Source organism: Typopeltis vanoorti, chromosome 14 (genome assembly GCF_054136105.1).
Source record: "Typopeltis vanoorti isolate ZY-2024b chromosome 14, IOZ_Tvanoo_1.0, whole genome shotgun sequence".
Classification (NCBI taxonomy): domain Eukaryota; kingdom Metazoa; phylum Arthropoda; class Arachnida; order Uropygi; family Thelyphonidae; genus Typopeltis; species Typopeltis vanoorti.
The window spans coordinates 62,940,964-62,963,092 of NC_143562.1; the positions used below are offsets into that span (position 1 = coordinate 62,940,964).

The 22,129-nt window shown below is 35.4% G+C and overlaps 1 protein-coding gene across 2 annotated transcripts in view; it reads right to left on the minus strand.

The window, feature by feature from the left end:
- LOC150099541 (phenazine biosynthesis-like domain-containing protein 1) overlaps window positions 1-22,129 on the minus strand; it is a 179,394-nt gene that overhangs the window by 75,208 nt on the left and 82,057 nt on the right. For both annotated transcript variants that reach the window (XM_090404060.1, XM_090404061.1), the window contains exon 5: window positions 18,809-18,838. In XM_090404060.1, the coding sequence (XP_090260186.1) occupies window positions 18,809-18,838 (30 nt within the window). The remainder of the gene's footprint in view (window positions 1-18,808; window positions 18,839-22,129) is intronic.

Below are 22,129 nucleotides of genomic sequence, written 5' to 3' on the forward strand. Positions count from 1 at the left end.
TGTGTCTAGGAAGGGGAGGTTATTGTTTTCCTCTTTTTCCAGGGTGAATCTGATTCTAGGGTGTTGGTTGTTTAAGTGTGTTAGGAAGGAGAGGAGTGAATCCGGGCCATGTGGCCAAATAGCGAAGACATCATCAATGTAGTGAAGCCATATGGTAGGTTTTTGTGGGGCTGAGTTTAAGGCTTTCTCTTCAAACGTCTCCATGAAGAAGTTGGCCAAGGGTGGGGAAAGTGGTGAACCCATGGCTGTCCCCTCTATCTGTTTGTAGAATTTTTCCTGCCAAATGAAATAGCCTGAGTTCATTGTAAACTGAAATAGGGCTGAGATATTGGGAGGAAATTTAGCTTGGATTAGCTCTAAGGTTTCTTTGAGGGGGACATTCGTGAATAGGGAGGAGACATCAAAACTGACCATTATGTCATTTTGTTGGAGTGTAAGGTTTTCTATACTGGCTTTGAAGTGGGCTGAGTTTTTTATGTGTGATGGTGTATTGCCAGTATAGTGTGAGAGCACTTTGGCTAAATGCTTGGCTAGTTTGTAAGTGGGGGAATCAATGCCATCCACTATGGGACGTAATGGCACATTTTCTTTGTGTATTTTTGGGAGCCCATATATGCTGCGGGGGGGGGGGGTCTAGAGTTATAGGGTTTTAGTCTGTTGGTAATGACATAATGGTCAGTTTTGATGTCTCCTCCCTATCCACGAATGTCCCCCTCAAAGAAACCTTAGAGCTAATCCAAGCTAAATTTCCTCCCAATATCTCAGCCCTATTTCAGTTTACAATGAACTCAGGCTATTTCGTTTGGCAGGAAAAATTCTACAAACAGATAGAGGGGACAGCCATGGGTTCACCACTTTCCCCACCCTTGGCCAACTTCTTCATGGAGACGTTTGAAGAGAAAGCCTTAAACTCAGCCCCACAAAAACCTACCATATGGCTTCGCTACATTGATGATGTCTTCGCTATTTGGCCACATGGCCCGGATTCACTCCTCTCCTTCCTAACACACTTAAACAACCAACACCCTAGAATCAAATTCACCCTGGAAAAAGAGGAAAACAATAACCTCCCCTTCCTAGACACACTAGTCACCCGCCAACCTGATGGAACCTTGGTTTTCTCAGTTTATAGAAAACCCACCCATACAGGCAGATACATTCACCAACAATCCCCCCCTCACAACAATATGGAGTTATTAAAACATTATTCAACAGGGCAAAAATAATCTGTTCTAATGATCAAGCCCTAACCACTGAACTAAATCACATCTGTGACACTTTCTCAGCCAACGGCTACCCCCTCCAAAAAATACTTAACCCAGTTATCCACAACCCACCACCCCCCTCCCCTTCACAATAAAGATTACTCTAAATCCATCACCATTCCCTACATCCGAGGCACCTTGGAAAAAATCAATAAAATCTTAAAAAAACATGACTTCACCACTTGTTACAGACCACATAGAAAACTGGCATCCCTTATCCGCTCCACCAAAGACCAACCACTTCCCCTAGACCTACCTGGTATATACCAGGTCCCTTGCAGCTGTAAACTGTCCTACTTTGGCCAAATAGGCAGGACAGCAAATATCAGAATCTCAGAACACAAGGATTACATCCGATTTCACCAGTACAGCCACTCTGGGCTTGCAGACCACGCTCTGGATACTCGCCACAGAATAAGATGGAAGAAAGCCACAGTAATACACCGCAGCAAGTTCAAGTATGAAAGACTATTCATGGAATCAGCCTCGGCCCTTAGGAACATGCCAAACCTCAACAAATTTGGATGCATGAGACTGCCCCAAATTTGGGAAACGTTTATCAGAAGAACTTCAGCCCAAAGGCCAAGAACTACCAATATAGCCTGCCAGGGGGCACCATCAGGACTTTAGGAAAACGCTAGCTTCCTAGCTTTAGTCTCATTTGCTGTTATTAGTACTTGTGTGCACGTGTCTTAGTAGTAAGTTCCCAAGAAGATGGCAACGTGACGTTCGCTGAAATATCGGAAAGTATAAATTAAAGTTTATTTAATCTATATTTCTAGTATACGCTGTCAATTCCTTAAATATTAGTTATCATGTTTAACCAGCGTATAAGCCTCTCAACAAGAATACAGATATCACTTTGTGGGTAGTTACAATAAATAAGATTACAATTAAAGTCTAAATTTAAAATTAAGTGATTTGAAATAAAATTTAATTATATAATAATGAAATAACACAGCATTGTATTAAATTAACCCGAAAAATCTAGCCTTGCTCAGCATGGAGTAGACACTGACTACAATATCCTATGGTCCAATACTTGTCTTTTACATCGGTGCAGCTTTGGGTTTGAGTGGCAATTTAAAGAGAATGCTGAAGCACTTCTACACCACTCAAATTTAAATCAGAATGACTGTCTCTAGTGCCAAGATTTGGGAGTGTCTCATCCTCATAAATGGCAAGCAATAATGTTCCCCCCCCCATTTTAATTATTAAAACAAAATGTAATGCAATGCTGTGTCATTTCATTATATATTTAAGTTAAATTTTATTTCAAATCACTTAATTTTAAATTTAGGGTTTAATTGTAATCTTACTTATTGTAGCCATCCACTAAGTAGTATCTGGCAAGTGGCTCAGCTCTATAAATAGAATTAACATTCTTTGTGTATAGATTCACCTTATGATCGTGCTGATGCACTGATGACGACCAGTTAGTTTCTGGTTGAAATATCTGCAGTAATAAAATTATTATATTCTTGTGAATACATGTGTATGATGAGTTTATACAGGTTTTATTATTAGTTTTTATAAGCATATAATAAATTAGATTCTGAGTTCTTCCATCTGGGGAAATCCAGGTCCATTTTCGTGACTTTTTATGTGAAAAAAGTTTATTAGTTATGGTGAGATCATTCTGCAAAGCAAATTCTATCAGTTTCATACTCCTGTCATCTGTTTCTCCTAATCCAAAAGGGCCAACAAAGGAGAGAAAATTCCTTCCTATATCTATTCTAATTTTTGCATTCCAATCTCCTTGTACTATTAGAAAGTTTTTGTTAGATGTTTCACAGATCAGGTTATTGATTTGGTCATAAAAGTGATCCATATCATCATCATGAGGTTGTTGGTGCATATACTTGTATGATAGATATATTTAATGGTTTACCCTTAATCTTACTATTGCAAATCTACTGTTAACAGTTTTAAAGTCTATGACACAGTGCTTAATATTCTTTTGGATAAACAAAGCAACTCCTTCTTGCCCAACTTCTGGCAAGTTGAGTAAAGAAAGAGATTTCCTTCCTCTGTTGTTAATTCTCCAGATTCTGGCCATCTTGTCTCACATAGCATGCTAATTCTTGTTGCAGAATCTTGAGATGACCATGTTGATGATCTAACATTCCATGTTCTGATCATAAATCTATTTCTCAGATGAAATTCACATTTAAATGTTTTTATATTCATGGAAAGGTCATTTTCACCAGTAGCACATTTTTAGTGTCTCCAGAAGATAACATGGTCCTTATTCATCTGAGCCAGCATGACATCTGGGAGAGAAGGCAGATTCCTGCTGCATATGACAAAAAGAAATAGTAAAATAGGAAAGATTCACCTCTAGCCTTCAGATACTCTAATAGCACTGGGGGAAAGGAGCAAGAAGAAAGAAAGAAAGAGTAGGGACCAGTCTACAGATAATTTAACAGATGTATATTACATGAAGTAGGGCATGGTCCAGCATCAGGTACCTTGGGTTTGCCACTCTCGTATTCACTAAAGTGAGCCCGGGGGGGGAGCCTTCTCTAGATACCTCAAATTCCACTGGTCTGCAATCCATAGGTCTACATTGTACATTATTCCTTCTAAACAACTTATGCATCAATTCATTTGCAATCACTGCCCTCTTGCTCAACTTGCCTCAGTTATAGCATAGCACAATCTTCACCTCCAGTTCTTCTCTTTTGCTTCTTTCAATAACTCATTCATGTCTCCTCCCTTACAATATTTTCAACCTTTTAAGTCATCATTAGTGCCAGCCAAAACAATCAGTTCTTTCACCTTACCTTTTTTTTCCATCCTGACAGCTTCACTAATATCATTAATTTTCACACCAGGGAAACAAGATTTAGTCATGCTTTCATTAAGCACTCCTCTTATCATAGAATTACCATAAATATTTTCCCCCTTACCTGCTTTTTCTCTTCCTTAGTGATACATTGCTTCTTACCTTGCACATTGTGCTTTTTTTCTCTTCTACAAATCTCTTGATGTTTCTACAATCTTTCAACTTTGTACTGTGAAGAATTCCAAGTAAGTGTTTCCTTTCTTTCATGAAGTCCTCTTTGTTTTCCTGATTGACCTTCCGCCACTACACTTTCAACATCATCACCAACAATAACATTTCCCAGGCTTCTGCCAGTATTCTTTACTCCTCTATCATGAGTTTTACTCTCTCTACACAACTGGCAAAAAAGGCACTGGGTACTAAGAAAAATCCTCACCAATCATATGAAATTTGACTTTCTGATTGGGCCTTCCGAATTTATGCTGCATATAAAACTTTTATACCACCATATTTGAGCACTTATGGTTGAGTACTGCCAACTCAGAATTCTCAAAAGCATTTCTCTTGAATATTTTTTTAGTACTGTTTTGCACTGCTTATCTCATTTAACAATCTTTCAAAGTAATTATTCCAAACAGCCAGTATTATCTTCATCAGTTTTTATGTCACCATTATCATTTCAGATTCTTTTACAGTACTCTTTCCTCCATTACTAAACATAGCATCATCAGTAGCATCTGTAACATTTGGAAACCTTATAATATTTATCATCTGTATTTGTACTGAAATCTGCCATGGTTTTTGTTTAGCTACGTTTACACAAAGTTTAGCTTTCTTGCTTTCATTTGTTTTCCTAACAATATTTGTAAATTTCAGTCTATGAGAATGTCTGAAAATAAGATCAAACCTCAGAAACTCAGTGGCAAATTCTGTAGAAAATTGACTGGTTCAACCAGATAGACATGAGGTGAAGTTGCTTGCATAGAAAAATCAGCATGGTTGAGTCAGAATTAAAGATGAAGTCCTGGAAAAAAAGAAAGAATATTGAATGTTCCCAGTAAATAAGCAACATGTGCTCTGGAGAATGTAAAAAAAAAAAAAAAAAAAATCATGGGAAGACTGGTAAGAACATAGAAGATAAATATCAGGAAGGTGGCAGAATTTCTGGAGGCTGCAAAAAGCTAAGAAATTAAGAAAAAATACTGTAAAAGGAATCAGAAACGATAAAGGTAGCATAAAAACTGAGGATATTCCAGAAGTCTGGAGTAATTACTTTGAAAGATTGCTAAATGAAACATGATATGGCCAACTGGTCGTAGAAAATATTCAAGAGGAATGCAGTTAACATTAAGATATCAATATCAAGGTAGAAAAAGCTATCAAAACTTGAAATGTGAAAGACAGCTAGAGTAGATATTTAACTAAGCTTAGCACCATCGAACTAGAGGTCCAATGGAGCCAAGTCTGTGTGATGAGGGAGAATGTTCCATAACATCTAATCTCTTTGACATCCATCAAAGTGAATGAACTCTTGTGCAGCCTTGTGTTGTCATATTGCAAAAGCAATGGCTATTTTCCTTGGTTTTAATAAAAATTTGTTGCTTCAACTTTTTCAAGGTCTTCATATAACTATAACTATGTGAATTAACTGCCTTCCTTTTCGCCATATGAATGACACCTATGATGTTCCAAAAGAGAGAATGCAGTTTCAAAGGGAAAGGTCAGTTTTGAATCTGAATTTTCATTCTGGAGTCATACTAATGGATCTAACTTTCTTTCTCAGTCATGTTTTTGTGATGAAATACATTGCTTCTCTTTGGTAATATTGAATGTATCAGTGACAAACTACCAGTCTTCTCTGTCATTTTTAGCAATTAATGAAGGATCAATGTGCACACAATTTTTTGTAGCCCAATTCTGTAACAATCTGGTTTATGCATGCTCATCTAATGTTCAGTTTCAGTGCTAGTGATTTCTGACTTATTTCCCCATTTTCTCAGTTTTTCTGCTTATGGAAATCATAAGTTGCAGTTTCTTTCTGCCTCCCTTCTCTCCCATCATTCATGAGGTAGGGAGAACTCTGCCACTGCTTTTTTTCTATTTCTTTATGTCTAACAATGCACAGTATTCACAACTACACTATAAAGCCTTGTTAAGTGATGATGAATTTCAATAACACTCACATTTTCATGGATCAAAAATTTAATTACTCTGCACTATACATGCTTTGTCAAACATCTAAAAGCTTGTCCATTACATGTGATAACACAAGAAATACTACTTCAGTCATATACCACTTTATACTAAACTAGGGGTTCCACCCCCTGGCACCCAACCCCATGTTCCGGACTGGTAGGCCAGTTCTCCTTGAAGTCTGATGACTCAAAAGGGGGGTTCCACCCCGGCACCTATTGCGCCTACCCCCCCCCGGAGTTCCAGATAGGCACGCCGGTTCTCCTTGAATTCTGATGACTCGAAAGCCCCCCCCCCGAGTTCCGGACCGGTAGGCCAGTTCTCCTTGAATTCTGACTCGAATTTCGAAGACTCAAAGGGAGGGGGAGTTCCCCCCCAACACATATGGTGCCCCCCGGGATATAGTTCCGGACTGGTAGGCCGGCTCTCCCTGAGTTTCAAAACATTTCAAATAACTTGAAAAAAATGTGACACAAAAAGGCTTATCATTTTATATATATATAGGGTAGATTGTAGTGGAAAGATGAAGGAAAACAAGATTAGCACACTTCAGGACCTTATCCTTACTCCAAGCACTGTGCATGTGCAGGCATTACTTTTGGAATGCTCCTTTATGCATAAATTCAAAGTGCTAAATAATACACTATATATAACATTATTTTTAAATCTCACACTTTTACAACTGGAATATTTTTTTTTATTATGACTATATGAAATACCAGACCACAGAAATGAGCTGACTAGGATGTGTATACTTCAACAGTGTTAATAGACTATAGCATTCAACCAAGAATAAAATATTTTAACTAGTATGCATGATATTTAATAACCGAATCAGCATAGTTTATTTCTTATCCAATAACTAAGCTTTATGTACAAAATAGCGTATCTTATATTTGCATTTTAAAAAACTGTCACTAGGTCAAGATTGCTTCAGAGATACAGAGAGAATTTGTGCATGGTCTATGGCTGGAGTAAACTGTTGTAGTTTACATTGCTCTTCATTTATTTTTAGTTTAATTTAAAATGATTTAGAGTAGTACAGTAAATATCCTCAAAAATGTCCAGAAGCAGGAAAAGTATCAGAATACAAAATCCTTAAAGAAGCAGGAAACAACTTTTGAAGAGAAACATGAAATTAAGCCTTCATGAATCAGAAATGAAAGTGATGGAACTTACCTCCATATGTTTCAGTTGTCTCATTTTAAGACAAGCACCATCTTCAAAGAATAAACAAAAAGTTTATATTATGTTATTATAATTCAAACTGTACTTCCATAAATGTAACACCAACTTCATGACAAAGCTATGGAAAGTTAGGGTTTGATGTATGATGAGTTACTTAACAATAGTCTCCAGAAACCAAATAAGTCATAAAAGCAGGGATCTGTACTAGACCCATTCCTGGGTTCTAAGAAGTGGTGATTGCATAATAGTATCAAGTCCTTGACTTCATGATATATAACATATAGACTCTTCCACTCAAATACCACCCTTGCCTTCTTGTGATAAAACCCATTATCACAAACTGGTTCTGGTGACCGAGCATTGGCAGTATAACTGAAACATCTGCACAAGAGGAAATGCTTATGTATATAATGCAAGTCTGGATATACTGAGGTAGCAGCCCTACCACCAGAATAGGAACTGTGTAGGCTAACAATCCATAAGTCTCCAAAAATTTAAATATTGTTTTCAAGTTGGATAAATGCAGAAATAGGATGGAATCCTTGGTATCGACTGAAGCTTGGAAAATTAGTACACGAATTGGCCAGTGGAATATTAAAACACTCAATCAAACAGGAAAACTAGCACAACTAAGAAAGGAGATGGGAAAATATAAGACTGAATTAGAGGTTAGCAAACAAAAAAAAAAAAAAAAAAAAAAATGGAGAGAGTACTGGTAGAATAAATTTTCCCAATGAGAATGTGTTTATTTATTCAAGGATGCTTAATATAAGTGACATACATCAACATGGAGCCTGAATCCTCATGAGCAAAAGATTTAGTCAAGCAATAATTGGATGGGAATCAATTTCAGAATGAATAACAACAGTAAATCTTAAAACTAAATTCAGAAGGCTAAGAATTGTTCAGTGCTATGTCCAAACTGAGAATGCATCCTTTGAAGAAAAACAAAAGTTTTACAGTCTACTTCATAAGACCTTGATGATGACACATAGTAACGAGAGCATACTTCTCATGGGTGACTTCAATGCTAAAGCTGATACAAATAATGAGGAGCTGGAGAATGTAATGGGTAAGCATGGTTTGGGAAAGAGAAATGGTGAACTGTTAGTGGAACTGTCTGGCAAATATAACTTAGTAATAGGTGGCACAATTTTCCAGCATAAGAGAATACATTTGGTGACACCCAGTAACCTGGGTGTCATCAGATGGCAAAACAGAGAATCAAATAAATCATACTGTCGTCAGTCAAAGATGCAGGAAAATGTTATTAGATGTCCGAAATAAAAGAAGTGCTTATAGGAACTCAGATCACCACATAATTCAATCTATACAATTATATATTCAAAAAAATCACTAGGGGAGAAAACAATTAATAGACAAAAATTTGATATTTCTAAACAAAATACTGAAATCTGTAATGAGTTTAAAATAAAGTTAAGAGAAAATATAGATAGTAATTTTGATGGAGGAGGGCACATGAGGAATAATGATAGAGAAGCTAAATGGAAAAAAGTAAAAAAAAAAAAAAAAAAGTCCTTAATGATAAAGTGGATCATCTGTTAGAATATGCTAAAAGAAAATAAAGAAAGAAGAATTGTTATCAGGGAAACTTGGAAACTAGTGGATAAAAGGAAAAAAATACAGCTGAAATTATGTACAAGAAATACTCACCAAAACGAAAATAACCTTAAAGATAAATATAATATTTTAAATAAAAAGTTAAGAGAAGTGCTAGAAAAGATAAATGGCAATGGCTTGAAGAACTGGCATTGAGGACACAAACTGAAGACAATAGAGAGTTACACATTATTATAAGACTTTCTGGAGAAGCCATGAAAAAGAATGTCGCAGCGAAGATCTCAATGGAAAAATTCTAGCATCAACAGAAGAACAACTGAAAACACAGAGATAACATTTTAGTTGAATCTTAAACAGGCAGTGATAGACTACAAACAGAAATTCAAAAAAAAAAAAAAAAGAGTAGGTGAAAAATTGATACAGTCCACCATCTAAATTAGAGATAAAAAGCTATTAAAGAAATGAAAATGGGCAAGTGGCAAGACATGACGACTATATCACTGAAGAGGTTCTAAAAACTGACATTACAGCTATCACAGATATGCTCTACTCACTATCCCAAGTTATTTGGGAAAAGAGACATTCCCTAGTGATTGAAATCCAGGAATAAGAGTAAAAATAAAAAAAGAAAGGCAATTTAGGAAATTGTAATAATTGGAGGGACCTGCTATGTGTTATTAGCAAAATTTTCTGCAAAATTGTTCTTAAAAAAATCTTTAATATTTTAGGATGAGGGCATGAGAAGAGAGCAGTCTGGTTTTAGGCCAAATAGATCATGTATAGACCACATTAACACCTTAAAAATAATAATAATCGAACAGTCGAGTGAATTTAACTCTCGTTTATATTTGCTGTTTATAGACTATGAAAAACCTTTGATTCCATTGCTAGAATTTTATGTGGAATGCACTTCAAAACAGGAATGCCACAGAAGATAATAAACCTCATAAAGAAAGGATATAATAAATTCCAATGGCAGGTGAGGCATGATGGATATTTGTCACAGCCTTTTCAAACTTTATCTGGAGTATGACAAGGATATCTACTATCTCCCTTATTATTAATACTGAATCAACAAAGCTAGTACGGTATGGTATAAGAGAGAAATTAGTCAAAACAATAAATTAGCTGCATGCAAGACAGTGTTCAAACCAATTTTAACTTATGGATCTGAGAGCTGGGGGTAGAAGTAAAACACTTGACCAAAGACTGGAGACCACAGATTTGAGAGTCCTGAGAAAGATTAGGGGTGCAAACAGATGGCATCACTGGTAATATCATATTAAAAACAAGGAAATCAGGAAAGAACTTGATATTGTTAGCATCCAGGAATGCATTAGCTGAGATAATCTTAGGTGGTATGGCCACTTAAATAGAATGGGAGAGGAAAGATTAGGTGGATTGATATGGTAAAAAAGTGCCTTAAAAGATAGAAATATAAGATCCTACAATGCTGGAGTCTTGACAGGTAACAGATTGATTTGGAGGAAAATAGATAGGAAGTTAGTAATGATGTAAATTTTTCACGTAGTACTATCATATCCTGTACACTCCTTGAGGGTACATATCACGAATTGGATGATGATGATATCATAGATCATGTTCTACAACAGACAGCAATGAAACATACCAAAGGAATATCAAGGAAAATAAACAAATAAAACTTTGGGTGATTTAGATTATGCAGATAATGTATGTCTAATTGCTCACAGACATGCTGATATCCATAATAAACTAAAGAAGAATCACTGAAAGTTGGTTTGAAAATAAATGCAAACAAAACAAAAGAAATGAGATTCAATGTGAACAATATAGTACCAATTCTTGTAGATAAGATTATAAATTGGTTAGACATAGCTTCTAATATTTTATGAAATAACACCATAAACTAGATTATTAATTATAAAAACTTTAATTAAAAACTACCTATATATCAGCAATGTTACATTGCCATCTTTAGGGATCACAAAACAATGATAAGTGCCTGCCACATATCATTGTTTTGTTGCCTTTCTTCTGTTGCCTTTCTTCAGTCCTATTCGCTTAGTGTGAGTGCCTGAGTGCACATATCACTGTTTTGTGATCCCTGAAGATGGCAATGCAACACTGCCAAAATATAAGTAATTATTAATTAGAGTTTTTATAATTAATAATCTAGTTTACATTATCATTTCCTAAAAAATTAGAACAAGGTACCAAGTACAACTGAAAATGGAAAAATTGAAACTGTTTCAAATTTTACATATCTCAGCCTTGTTTTATTTGCAGATGAAGGAGTAACTAGAGACGATATAAGGATTCACAAGGCAAGAATTGCATATACAAAACATGGCTGGTTTCAAAGAAAATACAAAGAGAGAGAGAGAAATGAACATTCACAAACCAATGTCTGCAGAGCATATTTTGAATTTGGTGGCCAGAAATAATTACTAATGATAAGAAAAGAACACATTAGCAAAAAAAAAAAATCAACCTTGAAATCAAAAAATCCGTCATGCAATCCTAGAATGAAATCCGAAAGGGGGGAAAATTCCTGGTGGTCCTAAAAATATGTAAGATTAACTTTAATGGAATGTGAGAAGAAGATGACCCATTACTAACATATTGTTTCTTGCATCTGGAGAAGGTGCTTTTTAAAAATTTTACCTCCTTTCAAAAGAAAGTAATTGAGTACCTTTTTTTCATATGACTTTACTGCCTTCTGTGATATATATATATATATATATATACTGCTTGTAAAGAAGTAAATGCCCACTCCCATGGGTAAGATGCATCATGCCATGTAATGAGTTAAGTGTTTGTAGCTGGTACAAACTGGACGAATATAATGCTCCCAAGTCAGTGCAACTGTGTCCGAATGAAATGGCTGTGAGAAGAAAACTAACAGAGTTTGAAAGAGGGATTGTGATAGGATGCCATGTTGCAGGCATATTTGTTCAGCAAACTGTTGACAAACTGGACCATCCCAGGTAACTAATCAGTAATACCATACTGAGATAGAAGTGCGAGGTCAACTTCAAGTACTACCTGCAGTGGATGACCCATCTTACTCACCAAATGCGACTGTAGGGTCCTACAAAGGATAATATGTAAAAAGCCACCATTCATCAGCCAAAACATTGAATGCAGCATTCCAGATATTGATTGGAACAGGAATCAACACAAAAACATTCAGAGCTGAGGCTCACAACATGAGTTTTTATGCATATGACTCCAATATGCAAACCACACATTACCTGAACCAACATGCAGCATTATCTCCAGTGGGCAAAGAGCGTGTACAGTAGGATGTGGAAACTAGGAAAGCTGTGTTATGGAGTAACAGATCCCACTACACACCTCTACCAAGCAGATACAGGTGTGGGTATGGTGGATGCCTGGTGAACGTCTCTTACCAGACTGTGTAACCCCAAATTCAGAGATGCCGGTGTGATTGTATCATATTATTTTTCCTGGATTGGCCTGGACCTCTGTTTGTGGTGCCACAAACATTGAACTCTGAGAGGTATCTGGACAATGTAATGCATCCTACTTTGTGGTGTTTCTACAGAACTGACTATTGTCTCTTTCAGCAAGGCAATGCACCATATCATAAGACTGCTGCTGTAACTGCATGGCTTGTGGACATAAATGTTGCCACTCTTGACTTCCACAGAGTCCTGACCTTAACCCTATTAAACATCTGTAAGATGAACTGGAGCATTGGGTGAGATCAAGGGACAACGGCCCCACAACAGTCTAGGACCTATTCTGTGGTGGGTGTCCAATGCACGGTCAGCAAGTCCCGAGTGGCTGTATTTGTTGAACTTGATGTAGTCCTTGTATCTGGATATCCTAATATAAGCTGTCCTGCCTGTTTGGCTGTAGTAGGACAGTTTGCAACTGCAAGGGACCTGGTATACTCCAAGTAGGTCTAAGGGAAGTAGGTAAGAGATGCCATTCTCCTTAAACCCATTAACAAACAAAGCGCTCACAACTGACTCTGACAACAACCCATTCACAACTCTCCAAGCAAAAAATCCAGTCCTCGTATCCCTACTAACCACATCTTTATTCAACCTCCAGGGATGACCCCTTGTTCTCATCCCTCTAACCAAGTGTTCCAACACTTCCCCTACATCAATCCTATAAAACTTTAAGCAACTTAAATGTTTCTATCATACCCACCTCTTTTTCTCCTATCAACCAACTTCTGCAATCCATATACCCTCACTCTATCCTCATAGGGAACATTCCACAGACCACTCACCATCTCAGTCACTCGACTCTGAATCTTCTCCACTACTTCCTCATCCCCAAGAAACTCAGGAGACTAGATCTGAGCACAGTTATCCAGGTGTGGATGTATCAAGGTCTTATAAGGAGGAATAACAACTTCTTATCTCTGCTTGTTAATGTGTTCTTCAATAGCCAACTAATCTTATGGGATACCTTAGCAAAATGTCCTCTAAACTTTAACTCTCTGTTTACTACCACTCCTAAATTTCTAGCTTCATTTATTTCCTGGAGTACAATTCTATCAATGTGGTACACATCTTGGAATCTGTTTATCCCAAAACGCATAACTTTATTTAATCACCAGATTAAACTGATATCCATTATCTACTGCCTACAGTAACAGCCAATTTAAATCATCCTGCAAACTCTCCATCACTTGATTAACTATTACTCTACCTAATTTTGCATCATCAGCAAACAACTAAATATTTCCTTTCAGGTTATTTCCTACATCATTTATATACAAAATAAACAGTAGTGGTCCCGGCACTGAATCTTGCAGCACATCACTAGTCACTCACTGTTTTCACCTTGATTCTGCTCCTTCATGTGCCACTTTTTGATATCTGTCCAACAGCCACTCTCTTATCCACATAACCACCATGGTCATATCATCTTCATTTGTTCTAATTTGTAACAGAGTTCCACATGGCATTATTCTGTCAAATGCATTTGCAAAATCCAGCAGAATTATCGTGTAGCCATTTCCTTTATCCAGCTCAGCTCTATTATAACTCTATAATGACTGAATAATATATGCACGTAAACACAAGAAAGATATTTAAATAACCAAATATTTCGGTCTGGAAATAGCAGACCATCTTCAGTGGCACTACAAGAACAGTTTTTTAAAAAAAAATACAAGGTGGAATACTAACAATAGATCATTTAAAAATAGAACAAGCCACGTGATGTTATATCACTAAGTATTAAAGGGAATATTTTTAAGCAGAGACATGATTGAAATAAAGATATTAATTAATAATATTAAATAACATAAAATTAATATGAATTAATGAGTTATCCTGATTAGACTTTCCCAGATTTTTGATATAGATATACAGTCATTCCGATTCAGGTTAGGACGATGGAGTAAAGCCTCTACACTTTCTTTGAATAAATGTTCAAATTTATAATGGGATCTATGTAAGGGGTGAGTTTTTGACCAAAGGATGTTGTGGTTAGTTTCGATCCCATGCTGAGCCAATCCAGATTTTTCAGGTTTGTTGTGATGAATGGAGGATTGATGTTCTTGGATTCTTTTTTTCAAGAGAACGTCCAGTTTGTCCAAAATAGGAGAGATCACAGTTACAGGGAATTTGATAAACTCCAGGAAGAGATATAGTTGAGCGTTTGTCTTTAGGAGAAGGAAAATGGGAAGATAATTTGTTAATAGGTGAATAAGTAGCTGTTAACTCATATTTCTTCAGAATTATTGAGATAGGTTCTGAAATCCTGGAGATGTAAGGAATTGGAACTCGACATATTGAATCTTCGTTGTTTTGTGGTGGATTATAAGAATCAAAGATGTTGGGTACTCTTTTCGGAAAAGCCATCGAGTTTCATGTGTTGTTGGATAGTAGAAAGTTCTTTCTGTAGAAAATTAGAAGTAGAACAATTAGTTTTGGCTCTTCTGATAAGACATTTTTTGATTCCTGTTTTTTGACAAGGATGATGGGCTGATTCTTTAAGAATATAACGACCTGTGAACATTGGTTTCCTGTAAACTGTAGTTGTAAGAGTATTTGAAGGTGACCGGATGAGGAGAACGTCTAAAAAAGATAACTGGTTGTTTTCTTCCATTTCCATAGTAAACTTTATACGATGATGTAAGGAATTGATGCTGTTTAAAAAAGAAGGTAAGGAGTCTTTGTTGTGCGGCCATACAGTAAAGATGTCATCTATATATCTTACCCAAAAGGATTGTTGAGGGAAAATAGATGAGAAGAGGACTTTTTCTAGATGTTCTAAATAAAAGTTGGCTAAAGCAGGAGAGAGAGGACTACCTATGGCCGTTCCTTCTACTTGGCTGTAAAATTGGATAGTCAATATATCTGGACGTCCTCTAGCTGATAGTGAAACCCTCATCCTGTCAAAAGGACATGATTTTTCTATTGTTCCTAATAAGATACCATATCTAGATTTCCTAGTTAACATTGAACGGAATCTCAGTCATCTAACTAGTGATAAAGCTAATGCTCTTCGCCTAGAAGTCGCTTCTTCTCTACTTAAGGCCAATCTTCCTCCTTCCAACATATCTCTTTTTGAAATGAAATCTTTACAGTCCTTGAGAAAAAACAATCACCTCATTATCACCAAAGCTGACAAGGGGAAAGCAACAGTAGATATGGACTCAGCAAATTACAGAAGAAAACTTTCTCTTTTGCTTTGAGATCGCTCCACATATCAAGAACGTGATTATAATCCAACCAACAGACAACTAAAGAAATTAAATTCTTTCTTAGATGAAGTCATCAGTTTAGATAGAGACAATTGAAAGACTTAAAACTCATTTTGCAAGACCTCCTAGATTTTATGGTCTTCCTAAAATACATAAGATTGACTTTCCTCTTCATCCAATAGTAGATTGTATTGATTCTCCTACTTACCGTATAGCCAAATATCTAGCTAAATTATTGAAATCTCACATAGGCAACTCTAATTCCTTTCGAAAAAACTCCTCAGATTTCTTAGAAAAATTAAAAAATGTCTCATTGCAACCTACAGATCTTATGGTGAGCAGATCTTATATAGAATCTGTATATACAAATGTACCTCTCAAGGAGACTTTAAAATTACTTGCTGACATCTTTCCAGAAGACATTATAAAACTATTTAATTTCGTAATACACTCTGAATATTTCTTATGTCAAAACAAATTTTACAGCCAAGTAGAAGGAACGGCCATGGGTAGTCCTCTCTCTCCTGCTTTAGCCAACTTTTATTTAGAACATCTAGAAAAAGTCCTCTTCTCATCTATTTTCCCTCAACCATCCTTTTGGGTAAGATATATAGATGACATCTTTACTGTATGGCTGCACAACAAAGACTCCTTACCTTCTTTTTTTAAACAGTATCAATTCCTTACATCATCGTATAAAGTTTACTATGGAAATGGAAGAAAACAACCAGTTATCTTTTTTAGACGTTCTCCTCATCCGGTCACCTTCAAATACTCTTACAACTACAGTTTACAGGAAACCAACTTTCACAGGTCGTTATATTCTTAAAGAATCAGCCCATCATCCTTGTGAAAAAAAAAGGAATCATAAAATGTCTTATCAGAAGAGCCAAAACTAATTGTTCTACTTCTAATTTTCTACAGAAAGAACTTTCTACTATCCAACAACACATGAAACTCAATGGCTTTTCCAAAAAGAGTACACAACATCTTCTCGATTCTTATAATCCACCACAAAACAAGAAGATTCAATACGTCGAGTTCCAATTCCTTACATCTCCCGGATTTCAGAACCTATCTCAAGAATTCTGAAGAAATATGAGTTAACAGCTACTTATTCACCTATTAACAAATTATCTTCCCATTTTCCTTCTCCTAAAGACAAACGCTCAACTATATCTCTTCCTGGAGTTTATCAAATTCCCTGTAACTGTGATCTCTCCTATTTTGGACAAACTGGACGTTCTCTTGAAAAAAAGAATCCAAGAACATCAATCCTCCATTCATCACAACAAACCTGAAAAATTTGGATTCGCTCAGCACAGGATTGAAACTAACCACAACATCCTTTGGTCAAAAACTCACCTCTTACATAGATCCCATTATAAATTTAAACGTTTATTCAAAGAAAGTGTAGAAGCTTTACTCCATCATCCTAACCTGAATCAGAATGACTGTATATCTATATCAAAAATCTGGGAAAGTCTAATCAGGATAACTCATTAATTCATATTAATTTTATGTTATTTAATATTATTAATTAATATCTTTATTTCAATCATGTCTCTGCTTAAAAATATTCCCTTTAATACTTAGTGATATAACATCACACGGCTTGTTCTATTTTTAAATGATTTATTGTTAGTATTCCACCTTGTATTTTTTTTTAAAAACTGTTCTTGTAGTGCCACTGAAGATGGTCTGCTATTTCCAGACCAAAATATTTGGTTAATTAAATATCTTTGTTGTGTTTACGTGCATATATTATTCAGTCTTTATGTCACAAGTATCCTTAAAACATCATAACTCTATTATAAAAATTTAATAAATTACTAAATCATATCATTCACAGAACCATGTTGCCACTCTCATACAGTATCATATCTTTATCCACCCATTCTTGAATTCTCTTTTGCCCAATTTTTCCAGTACTTTTACTACAATGTTCCTGAGATACTGATTGGTCTATAGTTTTGCTACTATAGTCTTAGAATCTCCCTTATGCAAGGGAATTATTTTGTCCTCTTTCCACTCCCTTGGATTCTACCAGAGCTGAGACTTAAATTAAAGAGCCTAGTCAGAGGCACTTCAAGTTCTCTTGCACATTCTTGCAAAACCCATGTTAATATACCATCTAATCCCACACTGCATTTACACTGAGATTCTGCAATATCCTAAGAATCTCCAATTCATCCACTTCTGTTCCCACATTAGTGTCACATAGGTTAAAGTAACCTCATTAGGATGATATACCCTTGCAAAGTAACTCTTTTATCCACTTCTTCTCCTTGTGACCATCATTACTCATTAAGGTTAATCTTCCATGGTCATTTTTCCTCTTACTTACTATATAAAAAAAGAACTCTTTGGGATTTCCTTTGGATTGTTCAGCTAGATTCTTTTTGTAATCTGATTTTGTCTTTCTTGCCATGTTGGTCACCTTTCAAGCCTTGTATTGTATTAACCTCCACAGCATTTTCTTCTTCTTCTAGCTCACACTTAATGATATTACTCATCCATCTAACACCTACCTGATTAACCCTCCTTACCTTAGGTATACAATTTAATATTGCTTACTCTAGATGACCCTTGACTATCTCCCACGTACTACTAACATCCTTACCCTGCAATGTTTTATGCAGTGATGCAGATTTAAGTTTCCTCTTAAGATTACCATAAACACCTGGCTTGTAGTTCCACATATACCCCTTCTTGACAGAATATTCCTCATGTTTTACAATCTCCCAATTCAAGAATGCATGGTCACTTTTGCCAATTGGAGGCAATCTTGGTTATGGAAAAAAGTAAGCCAACTACACCCAATATTTCCAGGTGGTCATCCTCCCAACTATGGACCAGGCCAAATGCTACTTAACTTTGGTCATCTGATGAGAACTGGTGCATTCAGCATTGTATGATAGTTGTCTATACAGTCCTATAAATCTGTCTAAATGCATAGAACTATGATAATTGTTTGAAGTTCAGTTTCCAACATTCCTCTTAATGTTTTTTTTTATACTTAATGATTAATAAAAGGTTTAAAACTGATCAATCTATTATATATAATTTAATCCAGTTACAAAATTAAAAACAAACAATATAACATACTCATACCTTGATTAAAATGTCTACATGGTCTGACTTCTGAAAATAAAGAAACAGGAATAATTAACTGAAGAAATGAAATGAAAGATAAATTCTAAAAAAGAAGGTATTCTTTATATCAATGAAGCCACTGAATCATAAATTATCTAAAATAAAATTAAATGAATGAAAGTCTCTTGCTTTTATCATCATCTTCATGAATTTTCTGATATGTACCCTTAATGGGTGTTCAGGCTGTTATGACAGCACTATATGATTAGGAAAAACATTTACTTTATACATGAAAGAGAAAACTAAATAGAATTATTATTTCTATATATTTCACTCAATATACCATGAGCTTCATTCAGGGAGAAAGCATAAAAAGTGGTTACAACATTTAAATAATGAACACAAGAATGAGTCATACAACATACGTATAGTTCCATGTGTCCAACAGTCACAGCTGTACAAGTAGGAGCAAACACTATTTGAGTTCCAGAGAAGTGAGTATAGTTGTAGTAAAAAAATAAATAAATTACAAACAATTAATAGCAATCACTTATCAAAACATGAAAGCAGAAAAGTCTGTCTAAAAATAAACAAAGAATAAACTAAAATCATGTTTAATCATTTTGTAACACCAAAAAACATAACAAAACAATTTCTTGAAAAGAGTCTCTTCATATACATACTGAGGTCATCTCATTGATCTAAACTGTGGACTACAAAAGAAAATAAATAGGAGTATTCAACTTGCCTGGAGTGCATTCAGAAAATTGAAAAGCATTTTTCAAAACAATAATGTCCCACGCTGTTTAAAAAGGAAGACATTTAACCAGTGTATACTTCTAGTCATCACATGTGGTTGTGAAACTTGGTCTCTAACAAATATACTAGCAACAACTCAAAGAAAAATGGAGAGGTTGATGCTAGGCATCACATTAAAAGATAAAAAGCAAAACACCTGGATAAAAAGCCAGACTCATATCACTGACATCATTCTTCACCTAAGTGACTAAAATGGAATTGGTTCAGACATCTATCCAGAAGAGAAGATGAGCGATGGACCATCATACTAACGAACTGAGTTCCAAATGAAGGGAAACAAGGCCGAGGATGTCCTAAAAGAAGGGAGAGTGATGAATTGTCAAATTTTGTTGGGGAAAATTGGTTAACCGTTGCCAAGAACAGAGAAAGGTGGAAAGAACTGGAGGAGGCCTTTGTCCAGCAGTGGACAGAAAATGGCTGAAAAGAAAAACAAATTGTGCATGCTCAGTGCACAAAGGCTTTTGATAATATCTGTTTTTTGTAAAGTATGATGATAATGATGGGAAGATACATGGATATATCTGCCTGTAAAGGATGGTTCCCTGTAGTATCCAAAAAAAAGAGAAACTGTTGTTGGATTCATATTTAATAGTGAACTTAATGCAAATGTATAAGGAGTTAATTTAGTCCAGAAAGTGAAGCAGTTCTGTTTCAGGGTGAGACCAGATTGCAAAGATATCCATCTACAAAATGCAGCCTAATCTCACTCTGAAACAGAACTATTTCACTTTCTAGACAAAGTCAAGATCTTATATATTTGCATTAAGTTCACTATTGAATGCAAATCTAACAACAGCCTTTCCTTTTTTTGGATACTCTAATACAAAAAGTAATATCAAATTTTCAGTTTACAGGAAACCATCCTTTACAGGCAGATATATTCATGCATCTTCCCATCATTATCATTGTACTTCACAAAAAATATGAGTCTCTTCTATTAGAAGAATTAAATACAACAAAACTCACTCTATTACTTAATGGTACAGCAGAACCTTGATACAGAAATAACTGATACTTATCATCCCTTTTCCAGTTTATCCTACCCTACCCTAAAAGGATTTATGAACAAATAGCAAGGACTCTTCGTAGATATAATTTGTACCACCTTCAAACCAGCCTAAAAATTTGTCTTCTTTCTAACCACCTATCAAAGATCTATTATCACCTTTTTCCTTTCCAAATACCCTGTTCTTGTCATCTATTCTACTTTGGACAGATGGGCCATTTTGTTATGATGAGAATCCACGAATATCAATATTATATAAGACTGCTGTTCCATAGATTCCCCCAGGTTTCAAGTTTCAGCATGATTGCGCTCCACCACACTTTAATCAAGATGTTACTGCATTTTTAAATGAGACATTTCCTGGACACTAGATCAGAAGAGGAGGTCCAAATGCCTGGCCACCTAGATCTCCAGATATGACTCCATTGGACTTTTTTGCATGGGGATTTATTAAAGATTGTGTGTACCAGAGAAAAGTTTGAGATGTGGACGACTTGAAACAGCATATCATTGCAACAGCTGCTCTGATAACACTTCAGATGCTGAAAAACACTTGGCAAGAGCTCGAGTATCATTTTGACACTGTCAAGCTACAAAAGGTGTCCACATAGAACTTTACTAACCTTCATAAAAATTTGGTGAATTACTCTGTATAATAACAAAATATTATTTTAATAAACCTTGTAGATGCTGAGATATATGTGTGTATTTTTGGATGCCTCTAGCCTAAACACCCCATATTTATGAAATTTATAATAGTGACACTGGATGGATCAGCGCATTTATAACTACATGAAATATACTGTGTGTAATATATTGCTAAGTAGGTTTTTTAATCCTAAAAATCTAGATTTTGACCATGCAGCTCAAAAAACTGAGCATAGAACTTACATAATAATTTCATTATCTTTAGCATCATCATCAAATTCCAGACTACTAATCACTTCAATCCACCTAGATGTTGGTCTTCCTCTAGGTCTTTGTTTTTTTCTATCATGCTAGCATCAAATACATTTTGCTTTCCCATTCTGTTAAAGTGAAAATACCACCTGAGATTAACTCTGTTCAGACATCATTCCTGAACGTTAACAATGTCAAATGAAGTGTGCCTTGCTTTATGGAACAACTGATGTGAAGTCATCAGTTTCTATATACAGGTAACTAGTTGCGAAGAACTTCATATGCAAAACTTTACTTACACTTGGATAAAGGAGATTAAAGAATATAATCTCTTTTAGGAACATATAAATTCAAAAACTTTCTACATCTATCTCTAATTTGGAGTATTTTAACCCTCTCATGCATAAGGGCTTCATATGAGGACACATAAAAATGATGTCCTCAGATGAGGACATCATTTTTAAGATATATAGGGCACAAATGTAGCAAAATTAATGAATTCATGGTAATACTATAAGATTAAATGGTACTGTATCATCATTATATTTTTTTATAAATGAATATAAAAATTCATGCATGAGAGGGTTAATAACAAGGTGATACTTTTTACTATT